At 36.0% G+C, this 19006-nt stretch overlaps 2 protein-coding genes across 3 annotated transcripts; one reads left to right on the forward strand and one right to left on the reverse strand.

Moving 5' to 3' along the window:
• The first annotated feature begins 1046 nt into the window (after positions 1 to 1046).
• Positions 1047 to 5315, forward strand: LOC132179567 (protein SIEVE ELEMENT OCCLUSION B-like). The gene is made up of 7 exons (XM_059592308.1): positions 1047 to 1417; positions 2586 to 2675; positions 2869 to 3269; positions 3463 to 3545; positions 3662 to 3792; positions 4108 to 4545; positions 4695 to 5315. Exons 1-7 carry the CDS (start codon positions 1217 to 1219, stop codon positions 5166 to 5168), a joined length of 1818 nt encoding a protein of 605 aa, XP_059448291.1. The 5' UTR covers positions 1047 to 1216; the 3' UTR covers positions 5169 to 5315.
• Positions 5316 to 7762: 2447 nt separating this feature from the next.
• LOC132177459 (2-C-methyl-D-erythritol 4-phosphate cytidylyltransferase, chloroplastic) lies at positions 7763 to 17067 on the reverse strand. 2 transcript variants are annotated; one of them, XM_059589795.1, is made up of 13 exons: positions 16869 to 17067; positions 16675 to 16757; positions 16520 to 16591; positions 15722 to 15777; positions 14093 to 14172; positions 13834 to 13916; positions 13012 to 13089; positions 11654 to 11722; positions 10515 to 10583; positions 10349 to 10395; positions 9898 to 9988; positions 9770 to 9812; positions 7763 to 8431 (listed from the first exon to the last, which is right to left on the reverse strand). In XM_059589795.1, the coding sequence occupies exons 1-13, from the start codon at positions 17026 to 17028 to the stop codon at positions 8418 to 8420; spliced, it is 945 nt and encodes a 314-aa protein (XP_059445778.1). In that variant the 5' UTR covers positions 17029 to 17067; the 3' UTR covers positions 7763 to 8417. The 2 variants fall into 2 exon arrangements, with proteins under 2 accessions (XP_059445778.1, XP_059445777.1); XM_059589794.1 differs by lacking the exon at positions 7763 to 8431 and having other exon boundaries at positions 9737 to 9812; positions 16869 to 17066.
• Positions 17068 to 19006: the final 1939 nt, after the last annotated feature.

A 19006-nucleotide genomic window follows, 5' to 3' on the forward strand; every position in this document is an offset into this window, starting at 1 on the left:
AGTGCCTGCAAGGGCTGCCATGGGGCAGCAAGCTATGTAAGGGTATTGGGCTAATTCAAAGGAACCATGGAGCATGGTCCAGGTGGCAGGTTGGTTGCTGGAAGTGACCATGTTGCACCATGTTGTGGGCTGCAGCTAGGTGGCAGCCCACTGCAGTAAAGCTCTTCCTCCTGATGGCTATAAGAGGGCTGCTGGGGCTCTCATTCAAAGCTGCTGGAAGCTGCATTGTGAGTGAGTCTTGTGAGGGAGCTGCTGTGAGGAAAACACTGAATGCATGTGATTTGTATTCTGGTTTCCTGTTGTAAGCCTTGGTGGCTGAGTTTATATTGTGGCTAAGGGTTCCATTGTGTTGTAAGGGCCCTGGTCAGTGTCTTTGTACATTCGGTTTGGTTGAGTGTAAAAGTTGGGAGGTGTTGCTCCTGTAAAATTCTATTGTGTTGTGATTACCCTTCCCTAACCTCTGTTGGTGTGTTGGCTGCCTTGGCACTGCTTGGTGCTTTGCTAAGGGCCATCATGTGGCTTGTTTGATGCAAAAAATTTGCCCCGTGACACTAGAGATCATGAGGTTTTATTCTATTCTATGCACCCCACCATCTCCATCCATCCATTTCAGATATCTCACCATAAGTTGGATCAACAATAAACGCAGCAGATTGAAGAAGAAATAATGATAAATATAAAAGCCATTATTTTGCAGATTATTCAAAGACTTGATTAGAAAAACACTTGCTTTATTTTGTGTTTCGTGTATTAAGAGTAAAGCTTGATATAACAAAATCCAATAACCAACCAAAGAGCCAAAGGTCAACATGATAATCCATACGAGTGCTTCGAGGGGAGGTGTCATCATCCATTGCTGAGTGAACAAATTGAATTTCTCGAAGATGGGGATTTGAACAATCACTTTAGAGATATTATAATAACGAATATATATATATATATATAATTCTTTATCCCAGTATCTAGTGTGGGCATGGTAGCAGAATGAGAGGTAAAGGTTTGAGTAATACCAAATTATGAGCCATCTGATTTGACTTGAGCGGTTAATCACTCTAAACCCATTTTTTAATCTAAACCGAAATTTTAATACAAGTTGACACTTCCCGCACCGAAAAATCGCCAACTTGTCTCGATCTCCCAAAACTAAACCCCAACCCACCTTCTCTGTTCTTCCCCAAACCTCTTTCGCTTTGCAATAGACAAGGGCCAAGGCAATATGATGGTGCAAGTTATCGGACAGCAACCCATTGAGGGTGAGCTGAACGTGTTAAACATGTCCGGCAAGCAGATCTTGAATCTAATAACTGCAACTCATGGCCATGTTCCTGCTGACCATAATTTTGATGCCCACTCTGTTTTCGTTGTCGTCAACAACATTCTTAAGCGCGCAATCCGTATTGTTGACAACGCCTTGCTGGTACGCATATAGCCTTATACTATCATATTCTGCATAACATTTTTTTTTTTTTTTTTTTTTTTCACTTTTATCTTCTTGCCCGAAGGTGGGATATAATAGTCTAGCATTAAAATTTAGGAATAAATGCAAAATTGATCTTTGTGGTTGGCCTAAATTATAAATCACTCAATAAAGTATAAAAAATAATTTATAGATGTAGTTGGCCTAAATTACAAATCATTCATTGTGATATAAAAAATAATTTATAGGTCCTCAAGGTATGCCAAAATAACAGTTTATTTCCTAAAATCAATTTTCATTAAATAACATAACAAAATCTGTCACTTTACCACGTCATACCCAATAAAAATGTGACACATGTTATTATTAATTTTACTTTTAAAAATGACAATTAAGATTTTTCATATCATTTTACAACATTAGCTAAGATTACACATCAGTCCTCACTCCAGTCATATGGCCACAGTAAATTAACCCAATCTCTTATATCAAAAAAAATTTACCATGTCCGTAACCCTCCATCGTCTTTATCTTTGCTAGCCACTTCACAAAATGCGACCGTCAAATTCTCGCAAAATGCTCCCAAATCACAGCGAGAAAGATGAAAATGAGGGAGGCTTATGCACGAAGTAAAATTTTGGGAATAAAAAAGATTAGGTTAATTTACTATAGCAGTATGACATGATAAAGTAACGAATTATGTTAAGTTACTTAACATAAATAAATTTTATGAAATAAACTGTTATTTTAGTATACCATAAGGACCTATACATTATTTTTTATATTACTGGGAGTGATTTATAATTTACACCAACTATAGGGACCTATAAATTATTTGTTATACCACATGGAGTAATTTATAACTTAGGTCAATTACATGGACCAATTTTACATTTATCCCTAAAATTTAACACGTTTTTATTCTAGGAGAGAACAAATAAATGGGATATATATTGTTATTTTAAGTTAGGGAAAAGATCGAACACATTGACAGTGTTTTGGTAGTTTAGGGTTTTATTGACACAATTGATACTTTGAGGGTGATATTGACAATGGGACGAGAGTTTAAGGAGAGTATGTTTACTTTTCTCTTTTAATTATTAATGAGATCAAGGTAGTCTTTAGAGTTTGCTTTCACTAATGATTACTTATGACTTACTATATATAGGGCCAGGAACACCTGGAGAACCCGGAGGAAAAGGCGTCCAGAGCCAGTTTCGATCCACTATTATGCATACTCAAACAACTTTCCTTTGAGGTAATTACAAAGAATAGCAATTTTTCACCTCCACGAAAATCTTTTACAATAGCTCATATTTTTCTGTTATTATTGTTTTTTTTTTCTCCCAATGTTTGTGCCATGAATTCGGATTGAGATGAATGTGATCGTTTTTACTGTATAAATACCAAATTAGCAATTTTGTTTCATAATATCAAATGTGTAATGTCAGATGGCATCCAAGGCTCCAGGTGTGGAAATTGCACACAAAACAACGATGTCAATATTTGACAAACTCTCAAGCTACTCATGGAATGCTAAAGCAGTACTTACACTTGCGGCTTTTGCTTTGGATTACGAGAATTTCTCAGCTCTTGTCCAGCTTCACTCGTCATACCAACTCGTCGAATCAGTAGAGATCACAAAGCATGTCACCTTAAAGAACCTAGACCTCCAAAAATACGAAAAAACGATTGGGGAACTTAACAAGATTATCAATGACACATTGGACATCATGGACTTCATCTTAATTGAGTCGAAGAAGCTACCTACTTATACCATGGTGGGTGTCTATTGGATTATCATTACTGTTGTAGCGTGCACAACTCAGATGCGTTGTCTCACTAGCGATGAGTAAGTTGTTGTCCTTAACATGTACTATATATATATATGCTCAAATCCTCACTGACATATCTCAATTATAAGACTTGTAATTACAAGGGATCTGCTAATTGGGCAATTCATAGATGTCCACTTGGGGTTTCCATTTGATAGATAATGTTGTCCTTTTAATCTATTGCAAATGACCTTGGTTGCCTGATTTCAGGGTTAAGACACAGGATCTATTGCCCTTGGCCCAAAAAATCTCCTTAGTAGGGATATCGATAGAAATGTGCCCATATGAAACAGGTTAGCCCCAAGGCAGATTTCAATCATAAGGAAGCATGCTACATTGAATCTATTGCAGATGCAATATAGTGGCTCAAAAACGGGCAACACTAACCAAATATCCTTGTTCACTGCAGAGGAAATGAAGGCAAGAAGAAAACTAAAACAACTTTTACGAACACCTGACGAAATCATGGAGGTTTTCAAGGGGCTGATTTTCGCCAGAGATGATATGCAATCTCTTATTGACGGTTCCACCAACAAAATGGTTAGCTTTGAAAACGAAAACATACAAACTTTATTTACAACTGTTTTCACTTTTGCACCACATAAAATTGCAGAATTTTTGGTTGAGTAAAGACAATCTTTCAAGAATTATATATGCAAATAAATAATATTAAAATAAACTGTAAAAAAAAAATATATCATTATTGGGCCTCCCTAATAATACTTTTCCTTTTCAAGTTTGTCTGCATGTAATGTTTCCTTCATCATGAATGTACCTGAATTATGTGCAATAGGCACATTAAGATTAATGAACAAACCATTGATTTGATTTTTCACAATCGTCTTGCACAAACAGGTTAGCATTGACATGCTGAAAAAGAAGAATGTTCTATTGTTCATTTCAAGCTTGGACATCTCTAAGGATGATATCTCTATTTTGATGCCAATTTATGACCGAATAAAGGAGGATGAATACCAATACAAAATTGTATGGATCCCAATTGTGGAGCAGTGGACCAATGACATGCAAAAGAAGTTTGAGATGTTGCGGTCTAAGATGCCATGGTACATAGTGCAGTACTTTTCACTAGTAGCAGGCATCAAGTTCATTAAGGAAGAGTGGCACTTCAACAATGAGCCTATTCTCGTCGTAATGAACCCAGAAGGGGATGTGGAAAATGAAAATGCATTTGACTTGATTAGGCAAGAAGGGATGCAAGCCTTCCCTTTCAATACTCAATGGGGCCACACAAGGCCATGTGCGGTTGTCATGAGACCACCTGGACCTTACACAGTAAAGTCCTTTTCACATCTCTAAATGAATATACATACATATTTTTTGCACATACATATATATACACATTAATGCACGCAATTTTACACAAAATTCATAATGTGCCTTCAAATAAAATTTGAGGTTATATATATATATTGTGTAATCAGATCGAAAAGTATACTTTTCACTGTGGAGGAAAGGACAACAGATGGGTTGAACAAATTTCCAAGAAGGTAAATGTTGTAGCTGAGGATCCAATCATAAAGGAAGCATATATTTCCATAGAATTGTCTTGCGTTGGAAATGGCTACAAACAACAACGTTTTTGGAAACACACCAGGACTCAGAAGACTGAATCCAACTCTCGGAACCATGAAATTCAAAATTTATTACTTTCCTTCAAGAATGAGAGTAGGTGGGCTGTGTTGACCAAATGGTCTACAATGGTAGTAAGTGATAATGGGGCGACAATTCTAAAGGTCTTGGAGGCGTTTGAAGAATGGAAAGTGAATGTGCCTGAGAGAGGCTTCGAAATTTGCTTCAACGAGTACCATGGCAAGCTTCTTCAAACTAATACCCTGCAATCGAGGAGGCGCACCATTGGCTTTAGGTGTTATCACATTGATTGTTTTACTAAATAATAGAATGATTCCCACCAAGTAATGATGTACGAGTCTAAGTTTGTAACCAGTGTCACCAATACTGGGAAGTTTGATTGTGTAATGCTACATATATAGTAAAGGGCATCTTAATAATGATGATGGTAATGTGATGCCAATGTTATCGTTTCATGTTGTTGCAATTGGAGGTCATCTCGATCACAATTTTGTTACTATATATGCTTTCATTTTCTGGTCGGCTACTACTGTTTGAACTATGTTGTTCTTCCCACTCAAGCTTAGTCAGCATAAAGGACATCGTTGTTTTCATTTAACTACTTGACACAACAAAATAGGAAAAGGAAATAGGAAACCCCCTTGAACCCATGCTCTCTACCTCATGGCAAAAAATATATTACAGTAAAACTGAATTTAATGGTTGTTTATGGTAAATCTTAATGGGAGTACCATCAAATAAGTGGGCAATGTCTCTGCCTCCCAAATCACTATTTGTTTCATGTCATGTGAAACCATAAATTTCATTGTGTTGGCCTGTTATTGTCTGTTATAAGTTGCACTTCTTCTGGTACCTAACTACTATTTTCAAGTGGGTGATTTACTATAGCCAATTTTGCTAAATGGGATAGGGTCAATGTGAAATCTTGCTGAATTAATTATATTTTGTTGAATGTTAAACAAGTTGAATTGCATTTAAAAAAAAAAAAAAAAAAAAAAATTTGTACGAGTATGCCAAGTGTTTAGCTTCTTTTCAATTGGTTTGATTCTCCCATTTTCGCCGAGTTCACTAACTTGACTCTAACGCTACTGCATTGGCATGAGATCGGGGTTGGTTGATGATGCGACAAGTTCAAATCTCTTGGAGGTGAGTTCTTTACGATTCCCATAAAGTAAAATTGTCTTGTACTTTCATTCTTGGAATTTCTAAGCTAGCATACACTTAATTATACAAGAATACTTGTTTTCTTTATTTTGTTTTAAGAGTTTCTTTGTGGGAGCATTTGTTCATTTTGATCTAATATATCATTTTATCTGAATTCACAATTTTTTTTTCTTCCCAATTTTCTGTTGTTGTATCCATTTGCCAATCAGTTTGCAAAACAGAGCCTTTAGCTTCATTAGGTATTGCAACATAAATTAATCATTAACTTATCTTATGCGTTAACTATCGTGTATCCAAAGTTTATTTTATCGATAGTAAATTTTATGTCATAAACTCTATTTTCAAAAATTCGAACATAAGTTCCTAAAGAGTAGTTCAATCGGTTGTGAACTATACTTCATGAAGTGGAGGTCACTAATTCGAATCTCCCCTCCCCCTTTCCTTGTATAAACACGTTAAAAAAGAAACCCGAACATAACCGTTATTGTAAACACTTGGGATTCCTTTAAATTATAAAAATATAGCTCAGTTATAACCACTCAAGTGACTTTTATACTTTGTGACATTGTGGACTCATGTGGTGACCCCCACAATCGTGCAGGCATTGCTTTTGGCTGCAGGTATTTGTTGTCTGTTGTCATCTAGCTTAGATGTCATCGAATGTGATACTTCGAGTTGCTAGCTGGTGAGGCACTAACTTAAGCTAAATCAATCTCTCTTCTATTGTATAGATGCCTAGCTAGCTAGTGTGACATGTTACATGTTGTAGATATGTACATGTTTATTAAACATTATGTTGTAGGAACCACCGCAATTTGGTCCCACCTATAGAAGCTCCCTACCCGATTGCAACTTCTTTCTTCACAAATTGTGCACAGATGACCTATGCCACGTCATACAACACCCCATGCACTCACACCACACTCTTTATTCTCAAACAACCATCACCGATGACTAAATCATATTGTGATGCTTGCTGCAAAAATTGCAAAGATTAATCCTTATTTTATCGCTGTTCATCCCTTAATTTGTGACTTTGTCGTTGACATCCAATGTGCTTCGCACTAAACTGGAGGATTAATGCCGACGACTGTCATGATCAACACGCATTTGTTTCCACCTCGATGCAAATCAACTTCACTTGTAAAGCCTGTGGCAAGTATAGACCCAAGGACATTGCCTACCACTGTAGCATCTGCCGACTCATGATTCACGGCCGTAAGTACTGTGCTCAATTTCAGCACACCATCAAAACTAAGACACATGCATGATCATCCCCTCACTCGCACTTTTTCTCTTTGTCAAGTCAACAAACAAGACAATGTTATTCTGTGAACTTTGTCATAAAGTGGTAAATATAGAGTATGGAGCTTACTATTGTTAAATATATATGTGCTCATATTACCCACTTGAATTGTGCAAATACATTTAAAGATGAGTATTTTGACTTTAGTGCCACCTCCGAGTCGGATGCCAATAATTCTAATGACTACCAAACTTAGTTGGTTCATTTGGTCGAGGGAATCAAGCTAGTGGAGGACCACCAAGTTTATACCCGAGAGATCAAACATTCTAGTCATCCACAACATAACTTAATCGTGAGCACTGAAAAGCTTATGGATTACAAGCGTTGCAGGCATGTATGCAATTTATAATATCTGATGCCTCATTTTATAGTTGTGCCCAATGCAATTTTTTCCTCCATAGTAGATGTACTAAACTACCCGAAACCATTACGCGAATGTTACTTCATGAACATCCGCTCAACCTAATAGTCTCAAAGGATCCAAACACCAATGAATTGTTCTGGTGTGATGTTTGTAAACATCATCGCCATGGCTTCACCTATATATGTGACAAACTTTCTATGGAGCACTACAATTTTGACGTTTAGTGTTGTTTAATTCTGGATCACCTGGAACATGAAGGTCACCCACACCCCATTTCCATTGCTAAAATATCTCATGGAGCTTGCAATGCTTGTGGTAAAAATTATAAAGGGGTTTTGAAATTCCTCTGCACTTATTGCAACGAGTTCACCTTGTGCATTAGATGTACAACTCTTCCACTAGTAGCTAGATATGAATATGATACACATTGCCTACATCTCTTCTATACACGTGAATATGATCCCGAAGAATATTATTGTCTAATTTGTGAAGAAAAAAGAGATCCAGACCGCTGGTTTTATTACTGTGAAGAATGTAAGTTCACTGCTCGTCCCTGGTGTGTTATTGGGAAAAATGTTTGCATCGAGTATGGAAGAACTTACATAAATAAAGATCACCAAAATCCTCTCATTATTGTTGAAAAGACCAAGAACCCTCCTTCATGTGATTCTTGTGGTAAGTCCTTTCACGGTGTAGCCCTAAAATGTACTCAATGCAAATTCAACGCCCACCCTCTATATCAAGATTGGAAATGGAAGAGATGTTTCAGAAACATAAGTAATAGAATGAAGTAAGTTTTGAGTTATAATTAGAGAAAATTACACAATATCTTACTCTTTAAGTGCAATAGTTAAGACGTGTGTGTAAATTAAATTCTTGTGTTTCTTTTTTCAATTTTTTTTACTTGTCTTGTATAAATTATATATTATTTGCATTTGTTTCAATGTCATTAGAAAAATCTTGCTCTACCTTTTTCCAGCATTCCTACAAGTTGTTTTGGGTTAGCAGATCAAAATCGCATGTGCTTTATTCTCAAGCTTCATTTTACAACTCGACCATCATTGAAATCATGGCCATTAATGACTTCCATGGGTCCTCAAAATAACACATCTGTTGATTTAGTGGAAGGTGAGTGAATTTGTGGTTAGCAATTCCTGGCTTGATGAACATAATTACATCATCGTGACTAGTCAGGATCATCTTTTTTGGCCACTAAATGTTGCTAAATCGGTACAAAATTGTGAAACTTTGATAGACTAACTAGTTAATATATATTATTATTAAGTTTTGACTAAAAAATATTTCATAATGAAAGACAAATGTGCTAATTACAAGATGAAATCCATAACGATAAAGATTAAAATAACAGAATATAAAAATAACAACATTACCAATAATTATAAAGTTAATATATCAAATGATCACAAGTAGAATAGGAAAACCAACTATAAAGAAAGTGAATGTTTATTGGCTAGTCTAATTTTATTTATATATAGAATTGGTTTGCAATAGGTTTTATCTCATCACATGTTTTAATCTAATCTATTTTTCATTCACAAGTCCTACACTCAATATATTCTGATAATTTTTAGGTTTATAGCTCAACATCATGGGTTGACCGCTTAAAGAACCTAATTTTATTTGGACTGTCTATTTAAAATTGGCAGTCAACATGGTAGCAAATAAAACAGAAAAAGGTGGCTTGAGTGTCTATTAGGGTGGCCAAACCACCTCCTATGGCCAAAAGGAGTGGTTCAGCCACCCCCAATAGCACAATAAGAAAGCAAACAAGTACCAAGTTTTTTTATTTCGAAAAATGTTTCTAACAATATCACAGACAAGGTGTCAGACTGAAAAAAGCTTAGAGACTACTTATGCATGAATATATATATATATATATACGTCCTTTTTTGCTTGTGTTCGTGTGCTGGTGCAAGAATTTTTCTCAAGTCAATAATTTAAAAATTATGAAGAACAAAAGATTTTATTACTCAACAAAGTTGCTAACAGAATGGAACAATAAGCCCAAAGTGTCAGGGCTGCTAATTAAGAAGATGATCCAGAACTCGTACTCAATATTCTCTCTGCAAGCAATAAATCATCTGGGGTTGTGACCTGCAAAACAATCTCAGCCAACAATCCAAATCAATTTTTGAAGATAAATAAATATGATAGAAAGAGTATTATGAAGTTCTGGTACCTTGATGTTGGTATAAGATCCTTCAGTAATGTATACAGGATGCTTGAGGTGCTCCACAATAGACACATCATCGGTGACTTCAAGTCCTTCTCTGTCAAGATGTACAATTCTCAGAATTAGACTACATAAAATTTGAAGAAACAACAATTACAACAACTGACAAATCCCTCCGCAAAGGTTTTTCTTTAAAAAAGAGATGTTTTACACCAAGACGCATTCATTGCATAGAATAAAACTGCAATGGGATCAGCATTGGTTTGCACATAGCAGGATATATTTATCTACAGTAATTACATGCAACATATTCTGTACTGTTACTAATGAACAGGAAAGATTAAATCTACATCAAATAGTGTATAGCATACGTATGCAAAGTGAACTATTAAGTACATTTCAACTAAGAGAGAAAAATAACAATAATAATAATTAAAAGGAGTTCTTTAGTACGTACCTATTTACATGCTCAAAACCCTTTTTAAGTAACTCAGGTTTAATGATCTGCAAAAAGAAATTGATTAGGCAGCAATATTACTATTCACCCTATGCACCCAAAAAAACGATTCTCTAAAACAAGATATATCAAGTACATATAAATATAGATGCTTTCAACATTAAACCTGTGGGGTCTGCATTTCCCAAAGTTTTTTCCTGTCCAGAGTTTTTACTACAAAAGATCCGCTGTTGGCCTGCACAAGATTAGAAACATGCTTCGCTATTCACCAGGTCAATTGATTGAGCAAATCAATGCTAATATCGATGTGATAATATGCACAAATTAGATTAGGCAACCATGTAAATAAAAGATATTAAAGCTCACTGAAAAGCATACCAGACAACAGCGAAGATCCTACACAACGTGACAGTTTCCCAAAAGCTATAATGTGCTCTTGCATGTGTTAAATGAAGAACAGAAACATAATATTTGGTAGCAAGAGTATTCTATGCACTATCATTTTTACATGGTATAAGCAAAAATTCATTAAATGACACCAAAGGGGATGAAACCCAAGTAATAGGAAAAATAAGTTGGTAATTGAAAATGTGCCCGCAATAAATGTTAAAGGCCAAAAAAAAATTAGAGAGAGAGAGAACACTTAATGTCTATGCTATACAGAGGGTCTGACTATCAATTTGCACCAATTCCATCATCACAAATGACCAATGGGACATAAGTATGTGTGATTCATCAGTCACAGCAAAGGAAACACAACCCTTGTGTAACTAGATATAAACAGGGACGATAGTGAAAAAATGTCTATGAGATACCCAAATAGTGTACCATTTAGGCATTTATATGACCCTAAGTAGTTGAAATGAAGGCTCCATTGAACTAAGACAATATCTTTGGAAATTGAAGTAAAAGATATGGAAAACAGAAATTCCTAAACAAAATAGAGAAGAGAGAGGCAATGGCAAAGATCTACTACTAGAACAAGAAGCCACTAAATAGGAAGAATTTGTTCTGACTAAAAAAGCACATGAAACTCCTTAAAAATCAGTTATATAGATATTCGTCTGAATCATAACAGCCATTCAACAGAACTTCATAAATTAACATAACTACCAATTTTTGTAGCAAAAATGTAATGCAAACTTGATGTTTTTGTTCTAAACATTCAAGTACCTTCAAATAATTTCTTTTCCAATTTGCAAACATTTTTATTTTCGGGTAAGTAATGTATTAAAAAAAAAAAAGAACAAAGGCAAAGGGGCAATCTATAAAATATCGCAGTAACTGTCTACAATCAATCAATACCTCTTTGATTGTAGCTTTTACAGGAACACCAAGTACAGCTGCTCCATTCAGCCAACCATCTTTAAGAACCTAAAACCAAACAATTGACAAAGTCTAATCATCCTCTGACAAACAAAAAATAAAAGTGTAGGCATGGCCAGAAAGTGAGAAGGTGAAGGAGAGCAGGAGGTATAATGCCGAAGTAACACAGGAGAATACAATATGTATTCCCAAATATTATCAAAATAGCGCACACTGAAACTCACCATGTTCATAGATGACATCTTTTGAAACGTACTTTATAGTTCTACAAGGTAGTCTAGCAACTAAGCCTCATAACTGCTTCCACTTGTCGCATGGAGCTTTAGTCTTTTCTTCTGACCCTCAAATATTGCCAATTTTGGACTGTCAGGCAAATTAGCAACTACCTTCTAATATTCAGACTAATGCCAATAAGAGTAAGCTACTATTATCTAATATTCACACTAGCTTAATAAGAGTAAGCTGACATATGCAGATTGCAGGTTATTTCTACATTTTGCATATTCGACCAAGTTCTTAACTTGTTCCTAAGATTTCAAATCATTTCATCCATCAAGTTGGAGACTTAGAGTGGTTCTAAGCAAGCAAATGGACAGGTTACCTTATTACTCTTCATTTTTTATGGGTACACAGTACAAATTTTAAGAACGGTTGAAAACACCTAGATATTGAAATGGAATCCTCAATAAAGAAACTCCAAACTTCAAGAGACGTTGCCTGTATAAAGCTTACCCAGACATAGATTCTCTACAACTGCTCTATCTAAAAGGGGAAAAAAATGAGGGCATAGGCATAACAGGCTATGCATCAAAATTCAATCCTCCACATATATATCACACCCAAACATTACCTGATGCTTTTTTTTCCCCAATGACTTGCCTCTCGTCAAATGAGATGCTGAACAAGAATGACAATTTTAAAACTAAGGGAAATAATTGGAAATTGAAAAAAATTGACTGTGGGTATGATAAGAATTAGAAAAGGATGAATGTGCCCTGCCGGAGGGGAAGGGAGGGTTGTTTGAAGGCTTATGGGGTCAGGCAATCAACGATGTTCATTTTTCAGTAAGTATTGCTGCTTAAGGATTTCAGAGCTAAGGGAAAAAAAAAATGCCTCCAAAAGATCATATAAGTATAGATCTCCCTGGTTCAACTTCCACTGCCTGAACATGTAAAGTCCAACATTCAAGCAGTGTATGGAAAGAATATTTCACTGAAGATTGGAGAATAGCAACATTGTATATCTCCTAAAAAATAGTTCACTGATGATCATCAATAATTTGTACAACAAAAGCTAATGCACTAGATAAGAGTAGAGAAAAGTTCTCTAAGCCAAACCTTTTCTATATCTCCTGATGATACCAAAGGTCTTGCAGAATCGTGGATGCAAACAAGCTCTGAGTTTAAATCAACTGCCTGTAAACAGAAGTAGCAATAAAACTAAGAAAGAAATCTGTAATCACTCAACATACAATCGAAGGCATTATCAAACCTAACAGAACCATTTCACGTATAGCTCTCACGAAATGCCATTGTTATACAACAAAAGCAAATGGCCATAAAGTATATAGCCAATACATGATTCCACTCACACAAAGGAGACAAAATTTAATTAACAAGCAGATATATTATAATACCCCGATTCCATATTAGGAAGATAAGTAGTCCACATAGAGAGTGGGCAGTCTATAAAAGATGTTCATAGTTGCTAAGTCCCACATTGCTTACTTACTAAGTGAAACTGAGCATTATAAGTGATTGTAGGGAAACTTCAAATTGACTAGTCCTTTTAGGGTGATAGTGCACATGTGATTAGCATTTTTTTCTGGATTGTTAAGATGAGTAGCCCACATAGAGAGTGGTGGTTTATAAGAGATGCTCATTGATGCTAAGTCATTGCTTACTTACTAAGTAAAATTGAGCTTTAACTTTAAATTGACTAGTCCTTTTGAGGTGACAGCACAAATGTGGCTAGCTTTTTCTCTGAGTCGATACAATTTCACTCTCTTAACACCCAACTAATTATTGTTATTAAGACGTTGGCAAAATGTTCAAATATTATAGACTCATTATTAAACAGGTAAGAAACAAGATTTGGTTACTAAAGAAATAAGACTTACTTGAAGAGAATAATAATTAAAAAAAAAAACTTGCAACTACCTGAAGTCCACTGTAGACAGAATCTTGTCTTTCCTTACCAGGGAGTGTGAATTTAAGTTCCACACGAATCTTCTCTTTGGTTCCTAAGAAAAAGAAAAACATTCCTTTGAATATCTTATATAGTACTAGAGCCAGCAGTATGAAACATAGTCAAGTGGTAGATACATTTTATGCAACTGAACCCTACTACACACACACATGCACACATCTGCCTGCGAGAGAGAGAGAGAGAGAGAGAGAGAGAGAGGAGATATGAAACCTTCAAAAACGTCCTTGTAGGAGGGATCACAAACCACAATGATTTCCTTCACTTCAATCAATTGTGAGAAAGTGTACAAACTGCAAGAAGTCAGCATATAATTACTTCATAAGCACAAAAGACAAAGTATCAGTAAAGAATCAGTGTAGAATCGAGGCAAAATTACTTAAGGTGCACAATCCTAGTATCACCTTAGAAGCTGGACCTACATTTGAGTCCCACCTAGGGATTCTTTCTACCTAGAACTACAAAAACATGAATCAGGTCGAATCTTTAGTTAAATAAGGCTCCCTGTGTCAATGCCATGAGCATGTTGAATTCACACTTGGCACTCCAATATGGTGAATCTTTTGCCTTTGTAACTGACTGTTGATGGCAATTGTAAGCACATTGATTGCAACATTAAGTTCTAGACTGATACTAAGCATTTAAGGTCTGCCTCAAAGTTTAAGCAAGCTTTTGTGTCGCACAAAATTGTTTCCATATGTTTAAATTTTACCCTATATAGATCTTCTATTAAAATTTTCAAGACTTTGGCTCCACGAAAAAAGAACAAGTTAGCCTTCAAAGGAGTTTAAAAGAAGTTTCAAAAAGTTCGAGCAAGTTACTTAAACTGTATAAAAGCTTCCCTCAAATTCAATATTTTTATAAAATTTGAATAATACATGACCATTCTTTCGTGGTCTTTACAAAATTTTATATGAAAGGCAGGTTATGAAAGAAAATTCAACATAAAAACCCAAAGCAAGCAAATACCTACCTGCTACAAATTCTTTCTCACAAGGGTTTCCCAGTTTCACTCATTTTGCAAACAAACACAAATTGGACTCTTCCAGTCTCTACAGCAACTATAGGACGTGCTTTTTCATGCGTAAAACTTATGAAAACAAGACTTGGTAAAAGAATAGAGGATGAGTTTTTGGCGCATAATATGGTCATTTATGTTGAAAAAGAAATTGCTAAGAATTTCAATAACAAGATCATAAACAGATTAATTTGATTCCATGACAGATTGTTGTGGAGCATATGTTTGACAGAAAATGCTAAGTTCAATTTTTGGATTTTTTTTTTTTTTGAACATGTCTACATCAAAATAGACAACTTCCGTAAAGTTACTAGAATTTAGAAAGATGTTAAGTTCACATCTAAGATTATTTTTAGACATCTATCAAAGTTTTTTTTTGATCGGTAATATCAATTTATTAAAAGCACAAGGGGCGCAACTCATATACACAGGAAGTATACAAAAAGAGCCCACACATACAAACTTTTAATTTGAAAATGACGCACATAAAAAGTTGATAGCTTTTTTTACACAGTATACTTATGAGTTATGACTTACTTTGGTATCAGAAAATTCAGACTTTTTTTTTTTTTTTTCCATAACACACATTCAGGCATATATTTTTATTTTAAACTATGTCTTTTTCTTAAGGTGTATCAATATCAAAGCGCCCCCCACCAACCCCCCCCGGGAGCAAAAACTTAATACCGCTCCTGATAATACTGGCCATCTATTCTTCAGTTACAAAAGAGACAAGGTTCGAACAGTCCTCGAGAAGAATCTGAAGCCAACCCTGTGTAATGGGAATAAGACATTTATAGGTGAGTTAAGTAGTTGCCATTTACCTATATAAAGCAATTGGTTGGCCTAAAAGTGGGATATACTGCTTTGGCATGCTCGCCTATTTGCACAAACATAAGAGAACCATCATGTGGCAGATGAGGAATAGCCAAATTATAGACAATGAAGAAAATGGGAGTATGTGCGAGGTGTATGTTCAAGCAAACTATATATAAACACACAAAAGGCCATACATGTATGTATGTATGTTTGTATATATGTATCCTTGTGTGTGTGTGTATGGATACATAACCATCAGATATCTCAAAAATAACAACAGAAATAACAATATGAATAATCTAAATGATGAGGGTCATGCTTGCCTCTGGAACTATATTTTCTTGAAGAATATGTCAATTCTTGAGTCAAGCAGTTGAAAGATGAGGAAAAAATACATTTAACCCGAAGAAGAATGTAGAAGCCTATGCCTAAGGCCATTAGGGAACCTAAATGCTAAGTGCATTGCATTGTCTTAGTAACTCCATGCAAGGTCATTCGATTGTCTTCACTTTATTTTTTATTTAAAAAAAAAAAATGGAAAAAAAAAAAGGTAAATTTGAAAGGATTAATAGTTAGATAAAACATAATTGAGGTAGTGAATTTGAACTCCAAGAATCTTGTAAAGTACAAGAAAACCATGATACCGTTTAAAGTAGTGTATCGTCCTCTTTTACCAAAGATGATATGGGCACGTGAGAAAATTGTTTGTTTGGAATTTCCATGCGAATGAAACAAAGAACAATGGTTTACATATAAAGTGAAAGGCAGGCCCGTCTGAGTTGAGAAGAAAGAAGAAGACTTACTCCCATCCTTTTGCCCTTCCCTCCAGCCAATAGAATCACCGATACGCTCTTCTCCTTCACAACTCTAGACTCCTGCGTAAAACAATTCACAAAATGACCTAGAAAAGAAAAAAAGGAAACCCTTCCAATTGTTTTTTCAAATGTCCCAGACTCACTTCATTCTCAGAGTTTGAGGTGCAGCGAGGAGTGATCCTTAATCTACAAGCTCTCGCCTTTTCCCTGAATTCGAATTGAGGACCTGATAACACCACCACAACCAAATTAAACTTAAATATAGCTTCTTCTTCAACAGAAAGTGACAAAACAGTAAATGGAAATGTAAGGTTTAAGGAGGAGGGTTCGACTTTGCCTGGATAAGGAAATGTAAGGTTGGAGTGTGAATGTAGTACTCGAATTGACTTGACGGGAATTCGGTGATTAGTAAAGAAAAGCGAACGAGAAAATGAAGAGAAACCAAAAGAATCAGCAGGAGAAGGAAAGCTCAGGTTCACGGGAAGAAGAAGCGCCATCTCTCACTTCTCTCTGTCTCTCTCTCTCCGTAATACAACTACCAGGCTGTGGCTTAAAACAAGAAATGGGCTACTTGACAAAAAACCGAAAAACAAAAGCTTGGGCTTGTAGGAAATGGGCTTGTACAAAAGTTAAGGGTTTCTTATATAAGTTGGGTTGGTCCAGTCCACCCAAAAAGGTTGTTTCTGATTTCCAAAGTTCAAGAAAGGAGGTGAGGAAGAGGAAGCAGTACTGAAGACGCAGAGAGAGAGAGAGAGAGAGAGAGAGAGGAGAATGGCGAACAAGGCACTGGGACCGACGGGAGAGTTCTTCAGGAGGAGGGACGAGTGGAGGAAGCACCCTAGGCTGACGAATCAGCTGCGCCACGCTACTCCTGGCCTCGGCATCGCCCTCGTCGCCTTCGGCATCTACCTCGTCGGCGAGCAAGTCTACAACAGGGTCTACGCCCCCTCTTCTTCTCACCACCACCACTCTGCTCCATCTACTTCCTCTGCTGCTTCTCACTGAAGGTCTGAATCGCAAATTTTTGAGGTTTTCTTTGGTTTTTTATTCGATCTTTTCTGCTTTAGGCCGATTTTGACCCTGACCCTTTTGAGCTTCTGATTTTCGGTGAAATGGGTTTCTTGTATTATGTTTGGTTTTGGCCAAATGTGTCTCCTTTGATATCGTCTTTTACTTTCTTGTGTTTCTATGATAACTTGATTGAACTGATGGTTTTTAACTATTGAACCCTGATTGATCCAATCGTTATTCATTTGATTTTGAGGTAATTGATTGATTGTTTTGGTGGGAGCCGGTGACCTCTCTAGCTCCCTGTTTGGAGGATAAGACCCACCAAGTGTGTGCTTTTTTTTGGGAATTGGAAACTTTTCGTGAGAGGGTATCCATTTCTTCATGTAGAATGAGGGATTGTGTCATGAACTTCTTGTGAAAGAAGGTGTGAGATTATGGCTTGCAGTCTTTTATGAATTGAACGTGGAGATCGGGGTTTTGACCATAGGGATAGATGTCGGGAATTTTTTGCTGGTTCTGTAGCAGCAATGGAGCCTCAAGTTAAGTTGTCAACCATCAACTCGTATGCTTATACTCAAATTTTTGAATGATGTTAGGACAGGATTGAAGCACTCCTAACTGTGAACTGTCACTATGCTTAAGCTCTGATGGATTCCTTCGAAGAGACATCCTTTGAGGTCATATTTTTTTTATTAAGTTATCCTTCCCCATGTTGATTTCTCTTTCCCTTGGAAGAACATTTGGAGGTCTAAAGTTCCTTTAAGGGTGGCTTCCTTCACTTGAATGGTATCCTTAGGAAAATTTCTTACTATGAATAACCTCCACATAACCAACATAAGCATCACATTATAGTGTTAAATTGGTATTGTATGTGTAAAAAGAGTGGGGAAACACATTATCATCTCCTTCTTCATTGTCATATTGTGAGAGAGTTGTGGAATTTGGTTTTTAGATGTTTGGAGTAGAGAGAGTTATTGTCAAAATGGTGATGGAGCTATTGGCATGCTGGAAAGGAAGGTTTGGGCAGAATGATTTTAACATTGTTTGGAATGTAATCTCTTATTGTTTAATGTAGTGCATTTGGAGAGAAAGAAATGCTAGAAGTTTCAAAAATTGAGAGAAGGCGAGTTTGGAGCTATAGATGTGTTTTCTTGAATCACTCTTTGAATGGATCTATGTTAACGCTCTTCTCAATATCTCTAGCTTTGCAAATTTTTTAGCTCACTTTCCTCGTTTTTGATCTTGTAGGGTGTTTATCTCTTGTATACATCTTGTGTACTTAGGTTGCGCTCCTTGCGCTTTTAAAGAAGCGTTATATATATATATATCTGAACTCAACATGCCTATGTTTGAAATTTCAATTGATCGCGTAGTTGGAGAAAAGCACCGGTCAATTAGAGTTGGGTTATTGAGCTTAAAATGAAAAACTGATTGTTCACTGACTTACCGAACTCACTTGACTAA

Source organism: Corylus avellana, chromosome ca4, assembly GCF_901000735.1.
Source record: "Corylus avellana chromosome ca4, CavTom2PMs-1.0".
Classification (NCBI taxonomy): domain Eukaryota; kingdom Viridiplantae; phylum Streptophyta; class Magnoliopsida; order Fagales; family Betulaceae; genus Corylus; species Corylus avellana.

Excerpts from the sequence above, each read along its gene's own strand:
- LOC132177459 (XM_059589794.1), bottom strand. The coding sequence starts at position 17,028 with ATGGCGCTTCTTCTTCCCGTGAACCTGAGCTTTCCTTCTCCTGCTGAT. Across the intron at positions 10,396-10,514 it reads GGGAAATGCAGACCCCACAG|ATCATTAAACCTGAGTTACT; the intron begins GTTTAATGTTGA and ends TTCTTTTTGCAG. Across the intron at positions 9,813-9,897 it reads GATCTTATACCAACATCAAG|GTCACAACCCCAGATGATTT; the intron begins GTACCAGAACTT and ends ATTGTTTTGCAG.
- LOC132179567 (XM_059592308.1), top strand. The coding sequence starts at position 1,217 with ATGATGGTGCAAGTTATCGGACAGCAACCCATTGAGGGTGAGCTGAAC. Across the intron at positions 1,418-2,585 it reads TTGTTGACAACGCCTTGCTG|GGCCAGGAACACCTGGAGAA; the intron begins GTACGCATATAG and ends TACTATATATAG. Across the intron at positions 3,270-3,462 it reads CGTTGTCTCACTAGCGATGA|GGTTAAGACACAGGATCTAT; the intron begins GTAAGTTGTTGT and ends GCCTGATTTCAG.